General features: G+C 41.1%; 1 protein-coding gene across 1 annotated transcript in view; it reads right to left on the minus strand.

Moving 5' to 3' along the window:
* lamb1a (laminin, beta 1a) overlaps positions 1-21,201 on the minus strand; it is a 100,515-nt gene that overhangs the window by 36,487 nt on the left and 42,827 nt on the right. The window contains exons 18-23 of the mRNA XM_043713615.2: positions 19,679-19,822; positions 17,423-17,654; positions 17,159-17,322; positions 14,886-15,110; positions 8,832-9,049; positions 6,584-6,680 (exon numbers count right to left, since the gene is read on the minus strand). Of these exons, the coding sequence (XP_043569550.2) occupies positions 6,584-6,680; positions 8,832-9,049; positions 14,886-15,110; positions 17,159-17,322; positions 17,423-17,654; positions 19,679-19,822 (1,080 nt within the window). The remainder of the gene's footprint in view (positions 1-6,583; positions 6,681-8,831; positions 9,050-14,885; positions 15,111-17,158; positions 17,323-17,422; positions 17,655-19,678; positions 19,823-21,201) is intronic.

A 21,201-nucleotide genomic window follows, 5' to 3' on the forward strand; every position in this document is an offset into this window, starting at 1 on the left:
CACCCACCAATCTCCATATACATCGTATCATCCTCCGTCATTTCCGCCACCTCCAAACAGACTCCACCACCAGGGATATATTTCCCTCCCCACCCCTATCAGCGTTCCGGAGAGACCACTCCCTCTGCGACTCCCTCGTCAGGTCCACACCCCCCACCAACCCAACCTCCACTCCTGGCGCCTTCCCCTGCAACCGCAAGAAATGCAAAACTTGCGCCCACACCTCCCCCCTCACCTCCCTCCAAGGCCCCAATGGATCCTTCCATATCCGTCGCAAATTCATCTGCACCTCCACACACATCATTTACTGTATCCGTTGCACCCGATGTGGTCTCCTCTACACTGGGGAGACAGGCCGCCTACTTGCGGAACATTTCAGGGAACACCTCGGGGACACCTGCACCAACCAACTCAACTGCCCCGTGGCTGAACACTTTAACTCCCCCTCCCACTCCGCCAAAGACATGCAGGTCCTTGGCCTCCTCCATTGCCAGACCCTAACCACACAATGCCTGGAGGAAGAGCGCCTTGTCTTCCGCCTAGGAACCCTCCAACCACACAGGATGAATGTAGATTTCTCCAACTTCCTCATTTCCCCATCCCCCACCTTATCTCAGTCCCAATCCCTGGATTCAGCACTGCCCTTTTGACCTGCAATCTTCTTCCTGACCTCTCCGCCTCCACCCCCTCTCCGGCCTATCACCCTCACCTCCTTCCACCTATCGTATTCCCAGCACCCCTCCCCCAAACTCCCCCCCCCCTTTATTTCAGCCCACTTGGCACACTAGTCTCATTCCTGAAGAAGGGCTTATGCCCAAAACGTTGATTCTCCTGCTCCTCGGATGCTGCCTGGCCTGCTGTGTTTTTCCAGCACCACATTTTTCAACTCTGGTCTCCAGCGCCTGCAGTCCTCACTTTCTCCTAGTTGACATTATACAAGGAGTCAAATCATGTAATTATGACTTCCTACCCAATCTTATTTTTGCAATTTCAACAGGAAATCCTCCAGAATTCTGGCTTAAGCAGCTGTCTGGACTGAAACACATGGCTGATTCTAAAGTCATATCAAAAGGTTTACAGAGATTAAATTTGCACTTTTTTTTGTAGTTCTGCAGCTAACTAACTAACTTTAAAAAACACAAATGAACTAGCATAATGAAGTAACTGGATAATATCATTATTGACTGTTAAATAAAATGTATTACGCAGAAAGTTACAATGATATACATTAATACTAGAGGAGAAGGGGGGAATGGTAAGATCTTGCAATGTACAACAGAATACACAGAGGTTATTTATTGGCTGCAAAGAGATAAGAAATCCTGAGACAATACCAGGATTAACATTCACCTACCAGCAAAAGGAACGTGAATTTTGCAACAGAAAATGTTCATCTGTTGCATTTATATTGTTAACCTGGATATTCAATTCCTGAAATTGCCCAACTCTATTTGGGGCATAAATACGTCCTGATAGCTCTTGGTTTATGGACAAGGCTAGAAACTCATCTCTTCAGAATGGTATGCATCACCACAGATTTTCACATGGTATTCAAAGTTTGTAAGTGTATTAATTTCACATGGTATTAATTGCAACAAGGGAAAGTAGGATAGAAATCAAAAGTAGGCTAACATTTATCTAACAAAAAAAAAATGTGTTACACTGTCCATTATATTCCAGTGGATTTGAAATTTATGTCGGTACAAATCCATTCCATTAGCAGACCCCACTATACTCTTACAAATTGGATTTGTCTATCTGTTCTCAGTTACACATGTTAACAATCTGAGGTCAGATATTTATGGTTTGTGTGTGTAAACAGGACAGTTGGGTGATACTTGGCTGCAGAACATTTGACAAGGTTCACTCTTAAGGAGGATCAAAAAAGCCACTCTGGAGTGAAAAAACACAATTTTACAATTTGGATGTCCATATTAGACCTGTTGTGGAGGTGGCCAATGTTGAACTAGGGTGGACAAAGTTAAAAATCACAACACCAGGTGATAGTCCAAAAGATCACAGTGTCATGCAACTGATACACTATATTGAACAAACCTAGATTGCTATTAAGTGTTTCACCTTTTAGAATGTGCTGTAGGTTTTGGTTCATTAATATATGAATCCTAGAACTTCTTTCAAATCACATTCTCAGAATAACTTAAAGGGTTATAAAAACATAGTGACACCTCAGCCCAGACAAAGTGTTAAAAGGTGAGAGATTAGTCTGTGTATGTATCCCAACCTGGAGTCAGACTGGTTCTACTTCCAAAGTAGGAATTTATAAAATGTTACATGGATTGACCTGCCTACAGATTGTGTGCTTGTTGAACAAAATAGAATGTATCAGCAATCACAATTCTGCAAACACAAATTCTCTCAGACATCATGCCCCGCCTCCCCCCAAACAGGCTTATAATCTGTCACATTCATGCACACACTCTACCAAGCATACACACAAACACTCGCGTGCATGCGCGTGCACACTCACATGCATTCGCACACAAGTCTATGGGTTAAATTTGCATTTGCAAATACATTCTATTTTGTTCAAAAAGCACACAGTCAGTCCATGTAACATTTGTAAATACCTACTTTGGAAATAGAACCTGTCTGACTCAAGATTGGGATACAGACAGACTTTAATCTCACACATTTAATGCATTGTCTGGGCAGAGATGACACTTTTTTAAAAAATACAAAACCTTAAGTTATCTTGAGAACGTGACTTGAAAGTAGTTTTGGGATTTACATATTAATGATCCGAAACCCGCAACCCATTTTAAAAGAGGAAAGACTTAACAGCAATCTAGGTTTGTTCAATATATCTTATCAGATGCACGCATGACACGGATCTTTTGCTATAAATTGTGTGTCTTATGATCCTGCTACCTGAAGGAGCAGCGCTGAAAGCTAGTATTTCCAAATAAACCTGTTGGACTATAACCTGGTGTTGTGACTTTTTAACCATATTAGACCGATCATGCACAAACAGAGATGGGCCACTCAGTGCAACTGTTGCTTTTAAACTGGAAGCTCTGGCTTTGAATCTGCCCCAGAACTTGATGGCCAAGAAAGGTGTGCACATAATGTGGCCAAGCAAATTTAGAAACAACTTGCAAACCATCCAACACACTGTAATGGCAGGCAATAAGAGCACATTCTGGTTAGGCATGTGAAGGAAAGATTGGAGACTCTTATCAGCACTATCCACAGCCCCAGACTACAACATGCAGATACAGTGCATATTGCTGCAGTGACTCTGACTTCATGAACTGTAACAGTGCCACAGGATCGTAGCGAAAACAAAGACAATGTATGGGGAAATTGTTTTGGGAATTTGCTTAGCTTTACCGGTCTTTCTCAGAAATAAAGAATTTCTTCTCACCTCAAGCGAGATGGTCAACATCACATGTACAGGCAAATATTCTATCATCTACCTTCTAATTTTATTTCCAGTTTTATTCCAGGCAACATCTTTGAGAGCAAAGGAAAGTATTATCTATGGGAAAATGAGCAACATGCAACGTAATGAAGTTATAGCAATGCATAAGTGGTGTAGCATTTTCATTTGGTGCTCCAACATTCGATGGTATTGAGTGGGTGGGCATTGTTTATTTGGGAAAATCTTCCCATGGTCTCTGAACAGCTGTTAACACACAGCCTGACAACAGTTCACTTGCACTTTTGCTCTCAACGCTGAGAGGAGAATGAAAGTCAATGCAGTTAAAAAGGAACTTCCTCCTGACTGCCTTCCATCTACATCACCCATGATACTACTGCTAAGGACTGCTCTCAGTCTGCAGACTGACTTTGCAAGAGCAAGTCTCATGATCACAAATTGGAAAGGTTCATTTTTGAGAGGCAGACAAAGAAACAGAGGAGAGAGAATTGATGGTAAATTATAAGATCTTAAAGCTTCAATATCTCAAACTGCTTCTACAACAAATTTCTCTCAGTCTAACAAATTATTATTTTGCCAGATCTCACATTTGAATTTTGAAACCAGGCCAGGAGGGAAAGTTACAAACAAGAGCTGCTAGAACATTAAGATTCATGTCAAGTTGACACTACATACAAGTACATGTACAAGACAAGCAAATCAAGCAGGAGAGGCCAATTATTATCATATTTACTGGAGTTTGACAAGTTTTTCAAAAAATGTAAATAACCCTTAAGATGCTGTAGTGCTGAGCACAGAAATGATCTTACTTGCTTGATAACAAAACCAAAGGGTTTCAAACTAGAAGCTACAAGGAGATCCCAGGGGTGCGAAGGGTCAGATTTCTGTTTGTCCAGGCATACACTGAACTTATGGCCTTGAGAATTCTACATTCAAATTTGTTGCGGCTGATGAGAACATGGTTTCAGCCTGAAGTCCTTAGATTCACTAGTGATTCAGGCTTGACACAGCTGTTACTACTTACATGTCAGAAGATGGAGTTCAAGTCCCTTCCAGAGCACACACATTGATGCTCCTACGTAGCTGAAAATGTGTTGCTGGTAAAGCGCAGCAGGTCAGGCAGCATCCAGGGAACAGGAGAATCGACGTTTCGGGCATAAGCCCTTCTTCAGGAATGAGGAAAGTTTGTCCAGCAGGCTAAGATAAAAGGTAGGGAGGAAGGGCGTCGGAAATGTGATAGGTGGAAAGAGGTCAAGGTGAGGGTGATAGGTCAGACTGGGGTGGTCAGGAAGAAGATTGCAGGTTAGGAAGGCGGTGCTGAATTCGATGGATTTGACTGAGACAAGGTGGGGGGAGGGGAAATGAGGAAACTGGTGAAATCCAAGTTCATCCCTTGTGGTTGGAGGGTTCCTAGGCAGAAGATGAGGCGCTCTTCCTCCAACCGTCTTGTTGTTGTGGTCTGGCGATGGAGGAGTCCAAAGACCTGCATATCCTTGGTGGAGTGGGAGGGGGAGTTGAAGTGTTGAGCCACAGGGTGGTTGGGTTGGTTGGTCCGGGTGTCCCAGAGGTGTTCTCTGAAACGCTCCGCAAGTAGCCGGCCTGTCTCCCCAATATAGAGGAGGCTACATCGGGTGCTCCTACGTAGCATTGAGGATGCACTGTACTGTCAGAGGGGCCATCTTTTGGATGAGACTTTAAACCCAAAGTCCTGGCTGCTCCTTCGGTGGGACTGCAAAAGAAGTCTCTTTTTTCAAGAGCAGAGGAGCTTTCCATTGTGTCCTAGTCAATATTCATTTCTCAATTTATTATTTAAAAGGCTGCTTTTGTTGACACCTTGGAGCATTTCAGTAGCCTGTGCAGAGAGGTTTACATGTGTACCTTTGATTGAAAATCTTGTAGAGTGTTTATAACGCGTCACATTTTAACTGGGCTGGCTGCCAATATCAGAAACCACATTTGCTATGACATTATGATGGCTGACATTTTGATTTCAGGGGTGGGGCCCAGTGTGTCAGGAGTTGTGGGGACAGCCCAATGAATCTAACTGCCTTCTCTGTCAGCTTTGAGCACTTGGGCTCAGCATAGATAAGCAGCAGCAGGGTTGGGGCCATCCCCTCAGCCAGACCACAAGGGAGAGGATAATGGAGGGACAAAGGGGTGGGTGGTGGAGGAGTAAAGAGCTCTGAAGAGTCATGCCTGCCTCAAATGATATCTCTCTCTCCGAGATGCTGTCAGACCTGATGCTTCTCTCTAGCATTCTCTGTGCTTGTTGTGGAAGAGAGGTGGACTGACAAACAGCAGCTCGAGTCACAGCCTTCTTTTTAATGAAAATTGAGAAATGAATATTGATCAGGAGCCTGTGCATGTATGGCTGCCAGGGGCACGCTGGCTTATAAAAGAAATTATCTGGTAATTAACAATTTGCTACTGCAAAATGGATAAGTGCCATGCAAAACTTCCTCAATCACATCGAAGTATTTAAATGGCTGAGAAGTGCCATCCCATTTAAAATGCAAATCTAAAGTAAATAGCATTTTTGACAATTTTCCATTCAGCAGCCAAGCGGATATCATCTCTGAAGCATCTTCTAACTCTACAGGTATCAAGGTAAATGTTATTAGCAATGGCACCAATGGTGTACATGTAAAAATCTAGTCTTGATGTTAATTTTACAATAAAATATCAAAGTTAGATATAGATGATAATATTAAAACTACTTTTGAACTCAAAGCTACTTTGGAACATCAAAAAGGTACTCATCACTTCATTTCTTCCTTGATCCTATCAGATGTGGAAACTTGAAACAAGACCAAAGCAGAGTAAAAACAGTGTAGCACAAAGAAACAAAAAGCCCTTTGATTTCTTGAAGATAGAATTTCAGAACCATACATCTTAGCAGAGTGTTTAATATAAGCAGTTGTGCTGTGGGAAAACTACTGCATGCATCTCAATTACATAAACATCTTGTGGGTTCTTTCATAAATTGAGCTGAAGAAGCCAATTAAGTTTAGTCTACAGTTCAGCGTTGTCCAATGCATCCGACCACTAATCTCTTGAGGCAGGAGACAAGATTGATTCTCATAACAGTACAAAGACAACTCAAGTATTTCCTGTACCTGCAGATTTTTTTTCATGAAAGGCAAACATGAAATGAACTCCAAAACTTTGTGCACAATTACTTACTCATACACTCCACATCAGGATCTCCCCAGAAGAATTCTTGGCAGTCACTACATGTGCGCCCTCCAAATCCAGCCATGCACTGACACTGCCCGGTGAACTGTTTAAAAATTAAAATCAGCAGCTGACATCATATCCTATTGATAATTATTACTTTTACCAAATTGAAGGAAAAAAATACAAATTGAGTGAACTGCAAAATATAGGTCTTGATAGTAAGGTGATCAAATACTTTTTTTACCTCCATACTTCCACTGCTGACAGATTGTTAGCAATTAGTATCAAAGTTATGCTCAACCCTCGTGTTCCCCACTACTAAAGATTCAAATTCACTTCAGACAGAACCTCCTCATTCAAGCACAGATTGCCTCTAATACCTCAGTCCTTGACAGAGAACTTAAGGAGAAATCATTCCCACTTGCAGAAGGATTAAGGAGCCAAACATGAGGATCTTTTAAAAAAAAGTGTTTGGCAAAAGAACTGGAGGTGAAACAATGAGAATGTTGTGGTCATACTGAGTCGTGCTGGAATACGGGAAAGGCAAGTTCAAATGGACCTTTCAATAGAGAATTGGATAGCACTAACGAGAAATCATTTGCAGAGCTATGAGAAGGTGGGGAAATGGGGCCAGCAGACCTGCTCTTGCAGAGACTGCACAAACATGACCAGCCAAATAGCCTCCTTTTGTGCTGTAGTCAATTTGTGATTCTAGGAGATGCAATTCATATTGAGCCTGTGTGTGTGTAGACCGGGAGGAAAGGAGGAGAGAAATAAAAAAAGGAAAAGTAAGGAACCACAGCAAATTTCTATCCTTTCCTGCTTCCATGCCCACACGCACTCTATTTCTCAGACAAGAGTGGCCCAGAAATCGAGCCACTAAACAGAGTTTCTGCATGTACAATTGCTACATCCAGGATCAGATAACTCCTTTCAATCCTGGATTAAAACTTCTTGGTCTTCCTGGACTACTCAGTCCTGGACACACTTACTGAATAAAATTACTAAGCTACCTAAGGGAAGTTGCATTATATGTCTAGCACATAATCCTGAGCTGAATTTTGTTCATTCATTCCTAAATTAATCAAACATTGGAGTTGCAAGTAATTACATGGAGATAGAAGGTGACCTTGTCTCAAGGTCATTCGAAAACCACTTGGTTTGTTATGACATCACAGTAGATTCATGGATAATAACTCCTTCACTGCCCTCAGAAATTTTAACCATTCTCCATGAGAGAGAAAAATGATTGATTACATGCAACTTGATATGTTCTATTCCACAGGCAAAGGGCAAAATGAGGAGGCTAACAAATGAACCCATACTGACAGTATCCTTCTACATCACACTTGAGCCGCCCAGCTAGCTAACTGAGCTGACCAACCCCTAGCATAAAGAGTTAAACATCAGTGATGAGTAAACAATATCATAGATGTGCATCATTAGGCACTGCACTGTATCAACCAATCTCCTCACTAAGACATTTACAGGAGGGTTGTTGTGATGCAGCAACAGTGTCCCTAGCTCTGGACCAGGAGGCCTAGGTTCAAGTCTCACCTGCATAAGACATGCAACAGAACACATCTGAACACGTTGAATTAAAAACAATCTAAAAAAAAACTGTATAATTAAGCACTACTCTGTAGCACTGCAAGCCATAGGCATGTACTGTGGTATTGAGATGAACACATTAGAAAGAGTGGAAAATAATGGTGAAAGTACAAGGGCTTTGTCACAGTTTCCACTTCTGGAGGTACTGGTGTTGGGATAGGGTGGACAAAGTTAAATATCAGGTTACAACACCAGGTTACAGTCCAACAGGTTTATTTGGAAGTACTGGCTTTCAGAGCGCTGCTCCATCATCAGGTAACTAGTTAACTAACTTCCAAGTGAACCTGATGGAGTATAACCTGGCGTTGTGTGATATTTAACACAGTTTACACGGAGTGCGTTCCTGTTGAGCTTAGAACATGCAATTAAATTTACAGCTACATTTTCCTCTGAAGCCTACTGGATTATGATGCTACTCCAGAATAAATACTCATTATAAATACAAAATGCTCAGGCTACACTTCAAGGATTAACTTAAACAAAGTTACTATTCACTATAATTACTGGAGTGTCAAAAATTGCAAGTTTGTGTGGTGATTCTTACCACTAAGAACAACAAAACTCCATTAAAAATGTTCAACCTTTCAACCACATTTTAAAAACAAAATCCACCCAAGTAGCAATTTTCCAGGAATTTTCTCACCTCATTACAAGATGCTGCACGTGAGTGAATTTCATTACAGTTGCAGAGTTCACAGCCTGTTCCACTTGCTAGTTTCCAAGTATTAGGTCCACACTGATCACACATAAGACCAGTCACATTTGGAAGACACGGGCATTGACCAGTGGTTTGGTTACAATGGCATTCATCTGCAGAAGTGCATTGCTCCTTTACAGTACCCAAGTAGTTGCAGACACATTCTAAAAAAATAGGAGTTCACAGATATAGTTATTTTTCATTAAACAACTTGTGTATGTATGCTACTCTGAAAGGCAAAATTGCTCTGGAGAAACAAACCATAGATAATCAAACAACTAAGACTTATAAACTGGCAAAGGTTTTGCAGTCAACAATATTCACTGCTGATCTCAAAGAAAGCTGCCACAAATTCAGGCAATCTTGGGATTTCCCTATTCCCAGCATCAGTTTGAATCTGACACCAAGCTGAGCACATCTCCAGGCATCAGAAACATCGTCGTCAACAAGTGGGTTAAGTGGTCCATCGCAGTGAATTACTCAGAGTGAATGTTATTTCTGGTCTTGCTGCCCGAATTCCCAACCCACTATGCCCCTCACCACTTCATAAATCACTTGCAGATACACATGAGATTAAGATATATAAATTTGCCAATAAAATTTTCTAAATGTAATGAATTTAAAAATTTGATCACAAATGAGAAATTTGATATTTTGTAAATGAAAAATTGTTTTCCAAGGATAGTGATACTGTTAACAGTAATTATGAATGAGTACAGTATCAAAGAGTCATACGGATGTACAGCATGGAAACAGATCCTTCGGGCCAACTCGTCCATGCTGACCAGATATCCCAACCCAATCTAGTCCCACCTGCCAGCACCTAGCCCACATCCCTCCAAACCCTTCCTATACATATACCTATCCAGTTGCCTCTTAAATGTTGCAATTGTACCAGCCACCACCACTTCCTCTGGCAACTCATTCCATACATGTACCACCCTCTACGTGAAAAAGTTGTCCATTAGGTCTCCTTTATATATTTCCCCTCTCACCCTAAACCTATGCCCTCTCTTCTGGATCCCCCGACCCCAGGCAAAATACTTTATCTATTTATCCTATCCATGCCCCTGATGATTTTATAAACCACTCTAAGGGTCACCCCTCAGCCTCCGCGCTCCAGGGAAAATGTTCCCAGCCTATTCAACCTCTCCCTATAGCTCAAATCTTCCAATCCTAGCAAAACCCCTGTAAGTCTTTTCTGAACCATTTCAAGTTTCACAACATCCTTCCGACAGGAAGATCAGAATTGCATGCAATATTCTAAAAGTGGCCTAAGCAATGTATAGCTGCAACATGACCTCCCAACTCCTGTACTCAATACTCTGACCAATAAAGGAAAGCATTCCAAAAGCCTTCTTCACTATCCTACCTCCCTACGACTCTACCTTCAAGGAGCTATGAACCTGTACTCCAAGATCTCTTTGTTCAGCAACACTCCCTAGGACCTTATCATTAAGTGTATAAGTCCTGCTAAAATTTGCTTTCCCAAAATGCAGCACCTCGCATTTATCTAAACTATACTCCACCTGCCACTTCTCAGCCCATTGGCCCATCTGGCCAAGATCCTGTTGTAATCGGAGGTAACCTTCTTCGTGTCCACTACACCTCCAATTTTGGTGTCATTGGCAAACTTATTAACTATACCTCTTACGTTCACACCCAAATCTATCAGAAATCCTGTTACACCTTATCTAACAATGTGTAATTCCAAGACTTTTGACTACATGGTTAAATGATGTAACTGGACAGGTTTTCGACAGTTCAGTTATTGATAGCAGTCTGGATGGATTGCAACAATGCAGCTGAACAGCAGAACAGATAGCAACATCTGGATTTCCAGGTTTAAATTGTGTGAACTCCAGAAGTTGGTATTAGTCTCAGAGAAATAATGATAGTGAATGTTAACAGTTCCACTATCATTACCACTAGAAAATCTGAGCTAATTATATTGATTATTTGACTTAACAAAAAAACTTTAAAAACATACAATATAATGAAGAACATTAATTTATCCACTTCAGAGTATTCTTGCCTTTAAAACAAACTTTGTGAATCAATGTCAGCCGAAGGTAAAATGTAGTTAAGGATGGTAGTACCCTTCCTGTAGAATATTAAAGGGAATATTGTTCATGTAGATGTTAAACTACAAGGTGTCCTCCTAACCACATTCCTCCCTCAACTAAGACCAAAAGCAAATTAGCTGGCCGTTCGATATTAGGTGAAAACTGACTCTCATGATAACTTAATTAAAAGTGCCTTTAGCTTACAGTAATTCATTTGATGTGAAATTTCTTGCCATTATTCTTGTAAACTAATGTTGGATAAATGTAAAAGGTCTATGGTTGTTAGGAGCCAAATCAAGAACTATTCTGGGAATGATGGCCATGATCTGCTTGGAGATCCTCTCCACTTTGAACTGAAACCTGCAACCCATTCTAAAAGATGAAAGACTTAATAGCAATCTAGGTTCGTTCAATAGATCATTTCAGTTGCGTGACACTGTAATCTTTTACTATAAATTCTGTGTCTTATGATCCTGCCCCACAGCTCCCTGATGAAGCAGCAGTGCTCTGAAAGCTTCCAAATAAACCTATTGAACTATAACCTGGTGTTGTGTGATTTTAATATTTATTCTAGGAATAAAAATGATTGTTAATACTTGCAATGTTTTTAAATATTTGCTTCTACTGTATTAAATCTGAAACGGTTTTGATGAAACATTGCTGGTTTTTCATATTAATTAAGCTGATTTAAAAAAAAGGTACCTCACAAACACTTCTGTGCCCTAACCTCACTATCTTTATAACCTCCAGCAGGATGGCTTTAGGCAGCATGCAATGTCTTCTTTTGTTAAACAGCTGATCAGTTTTATAGTGCTGTGTCTGGATTTTTTATGTTTAACATCTCAAAATATTAAAATGAAATACCAATCAGGAAAACCAAATGAGTCAACCCTTCCAGAATTACCAAGAAATATCTACTGTTGCCAGATAGATTGCTATAGTCTTTCACTTCTATACATTGCAGTGTACTGCAGCATCCAACTATTAGTAAATAATTTCAGGAATCCCTCAGTATTACTCTAACAAAAAAGGTGCTGATGACTTGCCTTTAAAGACATTTTCAAGCTGACTTCTTCACCCTATCCATTTGGAACCTGTATTAACTGTTAACTAGTATTTGTATTCCCCCTTCCCTGTGTGTGCAACAGCCTGGGATATTCTGATATATAAAGGGATTTATTAAATACAAGTTGATGATGCTTTAAAGCAAATACTCAAGTTATTCCAAAAATGTATTTTATGGAACCTGTACTGACTTCAATTTATACAATTAGTAGCCACACAACACCAGGTTATAGCCCAACTGGTTTATTTGGAAGCACTAGCTTTTGGAGCTCTTCTAGTGCTTCCAAATAAACCTGTTGGAGTATAACCGCGTGTCGTACGATTCTTAAATTTTGTCCACCCCAATCCAACACTGGTTCCTCCACATCATGGCATCTATTTATACACAACTGCTTGAAGGCAAATCACAAAAGAAGATTGGGATCAGAACTGTAACTCAGGTCAAAACACAAGTCATTCAGCTCTTGATATGCACCAAAGCCACCAGAAAAAGACGATGACTAAGCAAGGGTGGCATTTGGGGAAAAAAACTCAAAAGGGGTCAGATGCCTGCTTGAGAATTACACCTCCAGCTGACCTTCAATTAAACTTTTCCTGAAACAATGACAATAATTAATCTCCTTAACCCCACCCGCACCCCACCTATGCATTTTGTTCTTGCATTTCACTTGTTAAATCGTCACCGAGGAGAACAAATTAATGGGTGCTGTCTGCTGCATAAGTGTCAACAAGAAAACCACCGAAGCAAACCTCAAGTGGCCAGGAATCCTTTGTTAATTACTTTACCATTCTGTTCTGATGTGAAGATCATCATGGAGTGTTAATGTAAACAAAGCTTTTGTTTTCCCCAGGTTTGTGAATCCATGGGGAACAAACATGTTGATCCGGTGATAAAGAGTAATGACTATTTGCAACTTTGACCTCAGGTTTGGGGGATGGGGATTGGAATGGGGGGTGGGAGAGGAGATGGTTGAGACTGTGGGAATACCTACTATCTTCACATTCATTGGGAAAGCAATTTGTCCAGGATATTCAAGATATCACTAATGACATCAAGAAAGAAAATGAGTGGGTGAATTAAAAATGTAAAAATCACAGGCACTTATAGACACTAATAATGCCTCTTTCAGAACATTTTCAGATCATGCATCTTTAACCCAACAAAGACATGCTTCATTGTTGATTTCCCTGGGGTGGGGGAGCTCAGAACTAGAGGGCATAGGTTTAGGGTGAGGGTGGAAAGAATTTAAAAGGGCAACTTTTTCCACTCAGAGGGTGGTACGTGTATGGAATGAGCTACCAGAGGAAGTGGTGGAGGCTGGTACAATTACAGCATTTTAAAGGCATCTGGATGGGTATATGAATAGGAAGGATTTAGAGGGACGTGGGCTGAAAATGTGTTGCTGGAAAAGCGCAGCAGGTCAGGCAGCATCCAGGGAACAGGAGAATCAATGTTTCGGGCATAGGCCCTTCTTCAGGAATGAGGAAAGTTTGTCCAGCAGGCCTGCTGGACACACTTTCCTCATTCCTGAAGAAGGGCCTATGCCCGAAACATTGATTCTCCTGTTCCCTGGATGTTGCCTGACCTGCTGCGCTTTTCCAGCAACACATTTTCAGCTCTGATCTCCAGCATCTGCAGACCTCACTTTCTCCTTTAGAGGGATGTAGGCCAAGTGCTGGCAAATGGGACTAGATTAGTTTAGGATATCTGGTTGGCATGGACAAGTTGGACCGAAGAGTCTATTTCCATGCTGTACATCACTATTACGTTTTTTAAAAAAAACTGCCAAATTGCCCCAGCTGTTGATCAGGACAAGAGAAATTATAGTCAGTTCTGATATAACATGGAGTTCTATTCTCATGCAATTTCCTGTTATATCTAAACTAATGGGGCTGGAGTTACATTAAAGACAATACAGGTAGGAAAGTTCACGTTCTCCAAATAACCATCTAAATTCTTCAATTCCGTTAAAGCCAATTCATGTTGAAGAAACAGGCATTATAGCAGAACTGAGTGTACTTGATTAGTAATTTGCTTATTTGAGAAGATTGTTTCCAATGATAAACAAGCTTAATAATCATGTAAAATAAGGACATGATATCACAAACACTAAAACTGGGCATGATTTGGAGATGCCGGTATTGGACTGGGGTGTACAAAGTTAAAAATCACACAACACCAGGTTATAGTCCAACAGGTTTAATTGGAAGCACACTAGCTTTCGGAGCGACGCCCCTTCACCTGATGAAGGAGCGTCGCTCTGAAAGCTAGTGTGCTTCCAATTAAACCTGTTGGACTATAACCTGGTGTTGTGTGATTTTTAATTAAAACTGGGTGCAGTCTTGCTTTGCACTTTGTGTCAATTGCAAAGTACATGACCTTCACTGGCAATATTCGATGCCGTGACCACCATTTAGTATTTCCATGCAAGCAGGTAGAGCTCACAGTTTGTTATTTACAGCAATATTATTTTCCAATTGCTGGATTTTATATGGATGATCATCTATTCATTTTAGCCAAGATCTTTACTAACAGACCAAACACGATGTGGGACAAAAATCTGAAACATGCAAATCTTGCACGCAGACTGCTGCTCAATGTTACTTAAACCCTCACCAAGGTATAAACAAGGAAAATTTAGCACCAGTGCAATGGACATTCTTGACTGATCCATTACATAAACAGATGACAAAAAAAAACACAAGAGGCTAGAAAGGACTGGAATGAAATGAGCACACACCATTGAAGGATCAGAATGTAACAAAATCCTTTAGAAAGTACATAATTCAGCCAAGAAATGCAAAAGCAAAATATGTATTTCATGATTCTTAAGTTCATGTGTCGTTGAAAACATGAAGTATTTCTTACTTTTACAATCCTGTTGCAGTGCCTTGCCATAATAACCAAGCTTGCAGAGTTCACAATGTTCACCCTCAGTGTGATATAGACACTTCAGGCATGCTCCAGTTTGCTTGTCACATGATTCTGCATCAGTCATGTCAATGTTGTTGCTGCACTGGCACCCCTGACAATGCCCTCTTGTTTCATTCGGATTACCATAAAATCCAGAAGCACATTCATCACACCGAGCACCTGGTAGAAGTGAAGTACAACAAGTTTACACAAAATAAAAGTTTGGGGCAATGATATTTAATGCAGTTACACATAAATTACAGCATGGAAATAAAACAGTTGGTATTGCTGTTAATTTTTTTTTAAAACTTCACAGGGTGTGGATATCACTAGCTTGGCCAGCATTTATTGCCCATGAGAAGGTGGGGAGCTGTCCTTCTGAACCATTTCAGCCTGCGTGACCTGGGTACACCTGCAGTCCCATTTGGCAGGGAATTCCAGTATTTTGACAGTGACAATGAAGGGACACTGACATAGTACCAGTGAGGAATGTGTGGGACGTGTTGGCAAATTTGCAGGTGATAGGATGCCCAACTCTTTTGGGGCAGTAAAGATCATATGTTTCGAAGGTGTTGTCAAAGGAGCCTCGGTGAGTTATTGCAAAGTATCTTGTAGGTGGCATACACAGCAGTGCTGTATATGTGTGGTGGATGGAATGAACATTGAAGTTGTCAGATGATGCACCAATCAAGCAGGTTACTTTCTCCTGAATGGCATCTGTGTGTCACAACTGTTACCCAACACCTATTGCATGTGGACTCAAACTACTTCAGTATCGAGGATGGTTCAGTGGTTAGCACTGCTGCCTTACAGTGCCAGGGACCCGGGTTCAAATCCAGCCTCGAATGAATGTGTGGAGTTTGCATATTCTCCCAGTGTCCACGTGAGTTTCCTCCAGGTGCTCCGGTTTCTTCCCACAGTCCAAAGCTGTGCAATTTGGCGGAACTGGCCAGGTGTTCAGGGATGTGTAGGTTAGGTGCATTAGTCAGGTGTAAAAGTAAAATAGGGGGAATGGGTCTGGGTGGGATACTCTTCAGAGGATTGGTGTCGACTTGTTGGGCCAAATGGCCTGTTTCTACATTGCAGGGACTTTATGATTCAGACTCATCAATGTGTAATATTCAGCAGCAGTGGTGAATATTATCACTTCTAGCCACATGATTGAAAGAAAAGGCCAATCAATGATTAAGCAGTTGAAGATGATCCAACCTAGGACATGACCCTGAGGAATTCCTGCAGTGCAGTCCTGTGTCTGAACTGATTGGCCTTCAACGACCACAACCTATCCTCCTTTATTCTAAACACAACTCCAACCAGAAGAGAAAATGCCACCCCCCCCCACACCCATAACCCCAGCAGGTCTGGCCTTTTCTCATACCCAGGTTCCCAATAACTCCAGTTTTTATTGGGTTCCTCCATGCCACACTTGGTTGAATGCTGCCTTGATGTCAAGGGCAGTCACCCTTATTTCCCTTCAGAAAGTCATCTCTTTTGTCTGCGTTTGGACCAAGGCTGTAATGTGCTCAGGAATTGAGGGTCCTTGGTCAAGTTAGTCTGTAGCAAGTGTAGTTTTACAGCACTATTGACAAAACCTTCCATCACTTTTGAAATGATTGACAGTAGATTGATGGAGCAGTAATTGGCTGGGTTAGATTCATGTTGCTTTTTTGGGCACAGGACATACCAGGGCAAATTTTTACATTGTCAGGTAGGGGCTAGTATTCTAACAGCACTGGAACTACTTAGCAATAGTACTAAAGACCATAGCCAAGATGTTGTCAAGGTTCACAGCCTTTGCAGTTTTTAGTGCCTCCAGTCACTTCTTGGTATCACAAGAAATGAATCAAATTGGCTGAAGTCTGGGATCTGCAATGCGAGAGACCTCAGGAGAAGGCAGATAAGGAAAGTTCACTTGCATACGTGGCTGATGATTGTTGCAAATGCACCAACCTTATCTTTTATACTGATGAGGTGTGCTCCCTTATTATGGAAGATATGGATAGATATGAAGTCTCCTCCTGGTGGCTTAATTGCTACCATTCAGGACTGCATAGCATGGGTCTGACCTGTTGTTTGGTAGAAGTTGAAATGGTTTGTTTCAAGAATATAACTGAAAGGACATTTCACAGTGTCTCATACATCTGTACAATGAAAGACTTTCTGCTCTATATATTAAACTATTTGCAATCTGGGTAAATTTAGCATAGCTTTACACCATCCTTACATACCTGTGTATCCATCTTGACAGAGGCACACAATATTTTGTGAACTAGGATCCTGGTAACAGCCAGAGGCAAACTGCCGTCCAGTATCTGGACCATCTGGGCAAGGACATGGGCGACAGTGATCACCTGACCCAAGTATAGGGTTCCCATAATAACCTGACATACAGCTACAAGAGAAACAAGGAAGCTTTAACAATAGCAGTTTTCTTATTTTAATTTCAAGTAAAATTACTTTTTTTATGAACACTAGTAAGAGAGAGACATTACCTGTCACAATTATGTCCACTAGTGTGATCTCTGCAGCCCAAACATTCGCCACTTTCTAGGTCACAGTGATCCGTATGTCCATTGCACTGGCACGGACGACAGTTCGGAAATCCCCAGTAACCAGGCTGACACTGATCACACTGCCGACTATAGACCCCTTCTTTGCAGCGACACTGGCCAGTACCAGGGTTGCAAAATTCATTGACTGAACCTTCCAGATGACAATCACAAGCTAGAGCAAATTTTAAAATATATGCAGTCAGAAATGATATATAAAACTGCCGATCACTTCATTGTCATAGAGTCACAGAGATGTACAGCACGGAAACAGACTCTTCAGTCTAATTCGTCCATGCTCACCAGACATCTCAACCCAATCTAGTCCCACATGCCAGCACTTTGCCCTTATCCCTCCAAACTCTTCCTATTCATATACCCATCCAGATGCCTTTTAAAAGTTGCAATTGCACCAGCCTCCACCACTTCCTCTGGCACCTCATTCCAAGTAAACACCACCTTCTGCGTGAAAACATTGCCCCTGAGGTCTCTTTTATATCTTTATCTTTCCCCTCTCATCCTAAACCTATGCCCTCTGGTCTCCCCCACTGCAGGGAAAAGACTTTGTCTATTTATCTTATCCATGCCCCTCAGGATTTTATAAACTTCTATAAGGTCACCCCGCAGCCTTTGATACTCCAGGGAAATCAATCTCACCCTATTCAACCTTTCCCTATAGCTCAAACCCTGACAACATCCTTTTAAAAATTTTTCTGAACCCTTTCAAGTTTAACACCATCCAAGGTCTCTTTGTTCAGCAACGCTCCGTAGGACCTTATCATCAAGTGCATAACTCCTGCTAAAATTTGCTTCCCCAAGATGCAGCACCTCGCATTTATCTGAATTAAACTCCATCTGCTACTTTTCAGCTCATTGGCCCATCTGATCAAGATCCCATTGTAATCTGAGGTAATCTTCGCTATCTACGACACCTCCAATTTTGGTGTCTGGAGGGTATTGAGATTAAATATTTTGCATATACCTATGCAACAATTTTGCACATTTGTTAAAAATCACACTCAATGCCAGCAATATCTTTGGGAAGCCTAATTAAGAATGGAGTTGAATGATTCAGGTTCAATCTCATGACTGTTAAGTTAGATTTTCGCAGCCAGAAACATTGGTACTTAAATGGAAATAATCAATGGAGAAAAATCAGTAACTTATACAGAATAGCTAGAAGTGGTTCAGGAGGCAAAGTGACCAAGAAAACTGATGCTAAGCTAAATAAATAAATAGTAGTCATGACCAAAGGCTAGGTTATATGAAGGACTACAAAGAGAGGAAGAGAAAGGGATGTAGGGGAAAATGGCCACTCAAGCAAGATCAGCAGAAGCAAGAAATTCACAGAAGTCAGGATAGAAGAATGCAAAGTTTTGAAGGAATTTGAAGGACTGGTGGAAGCTCAAATGTATAAGAATTTGAGTTAAGAATTGGAAGCATTGTATAACTGGGTAGAACGTAAGTTAGTAAGGATAGGAGTGACTGTTGAGGGGCATGGATAGGATAAATCAAAGGATAATAAAATGGAGTACAAATTAAAAGTCCAACAACATCATTCCGATCTCTTTTCCTATTTTGACAGCATTTTGTATACTCTATGCAGGAACCTTGAAAACAAATGACAAACTTGGCTTACTGCGCAAGTGAATGCTTCCTCAGCCCCACACACTGAACAGTTCCAAAATAACCCCAGGATTTCTGGTCAGGATAGGGATAATAGGATAAATCCTTCACCAATTACACCTGAAGACAGCGATGTTGTAAATGATTGAGGTGGATTATACGCACCATCACTCAACATTACCAGCTGGAGGAAGCACTCTTTTTATTGGAAAAAATACTGCTCTTATCATGATGGCAAATTTTATTTGTTGTATTCAGAGATTATCCTTAAAATCTGTAGACTCTGTAAATAAACTGCATTCTGCAAAATAAACAGCTCGCTGCAAACTTTGCCTCCAACTTGGTCTCTTGACGCCACTGTGCCGGACTAAAATACAATAGTGATGCTTCAACACATTACTCATAAAAGGATGTCGAAAAAGGGCCTGATTTCACCAGCCCAATAAGATGGGGCAACAAGAGTGCAGAGATCCAAGATAATCAAAAATAAGTGCTTCCTTTCAAAGTTCTCTGGAACACTTTCAAATGTGAAAGGAGAGCTCTGACCATACCCTTTTATAAAACTGTACTTACGCCGGCAGCCACTAGGACCAAAGCCATAAGTTGCAGGAGCACATCGGTCACAGTTACGGCCAACTACGCTGGAGCGGCATTGGCACTGTCCTCCATTGGGATTACAAACAGAACTGAGAGATCCCTGAGGATCACACTGGCATGCTAGAGAAACAGAGAATAAGTCTAAATTAGAATATGCAATTAGATGAAAACGTCACAAGTAGCCAAAGTTATATCTACAAAACAAAATCCAAAAGTATTCTTCCTTATATCAAAATAAAAAAGGGTGATAAGAAGGGAAATTGGACCTATTTGAGAGCTAAAGTACAAATCATGAGGCAGGGGTATGGGTGAAATATCGAGAGAGAACTCTGCATCTGTCTTTAGCAAGATGCTGCCTAACTCTACTGAAAAGGGATAGTTGAGGCACAAGACTGGAGAAAAATTAATAAAAAGGAAGCGTAGACAGCTTGTTTTTACTTACTTTAAAAGTAACCTAGATCGAATCTGCATTCAAACAAACATCAGGAAGGTAAGAAATTGCAGAGACTCTGACCAAAATCCTCTAAATCCTTGGTAGACTGGAGAATTACAAACTTTACAGTATTATTCAAAACAAAGAAAGGGAGCAAGGATAAGACTCGCAACAACAGGTCAATCAGTTTATCCTGCTTTTTTTAATTCATTCACCCAGGTTGTGATTCTCATTGACCAGGCCACGGTGGCACAGTGGTTAGCACTGCTGCCTCACAGTGTCAGAGACCCGGGTTAATTCCCACCTGAGGCGACTCTGTGGAGTTTGCACATTCTCCCCGTGTCTGCGTGGGTTTCCTCCCACAATCCAAAGATGTGGAGGTTAGGTAAATTGGCCATGCTAAATTGCCGGTAGTGTTAGGTGAAGGGGTAAATGTAGGGGAATGGGTCTGGGTGGGTTGTGCTTCGGCATGTCGGTGTGGACTTGTTGGGCCGAAGGGCCTGTTTCCACACTGTAAGTAATCTAATCTAAGTAATCTAATCTTATTGGCTCAGCCTTAATTACGCAGAGGATGGTGAAGAGTAGCAATAGCTCTGAAGTCACATGTAAGCCTGACTAGTTAAGGACAGCAGATTCCTTCCCTAAACAAAAAGAACATGAGTGAACCAGATGGCTTTTCCAATAATCGCTAGACTCTTAATTCCAGACTTTTTTTTATATACAGTCAATTCTGCTCTAATGTGTGTTTCTTCAATGCAAATTGGCTTTACTGCGATTGAAGAATTTACAGTTATTTGCAGAATGCCAACTTTTCTTACCTGTATTGGCTATAACATGACTCTGGCCCCACTAGTTTAAATGGAGATTCTCTTATATCGCGAGATTGTGAGAGAATGGGAGTATTGCAATATATCAGAACTGACTATTGAATTTGCTCAAATCTGCCAAGGGGGATTTAAACACAGGCCCCCAGAACATTACCCAAATTTCTGTACTAATAGTCTAGCGATTATAACACTAAGCAATTGTCTCCCCAGTGTTTGTGTGAAAGCCTTCAGAAACTATT

The sequence above is a fragment of the Chiloscyllium plagiosum genome, unplaced genomic scaffold (genome assembly GCF_037043375.1).
Source record: "Chiloscyllium plagiosum isolate Xiang-an unplaced genomic scaffold, Cpla_swu_hap1 HiC_scaffold_23, whole genome shotgun sequence".
Taxonomy (NCBI): domain Eukaryota; kingdom Metazoa; phylum Chordata; class Chondrichthyes; order Orectolobiformes; family Hemiscylliidae; genus Chiloscyllium; species Chiloscyllium plagiosum.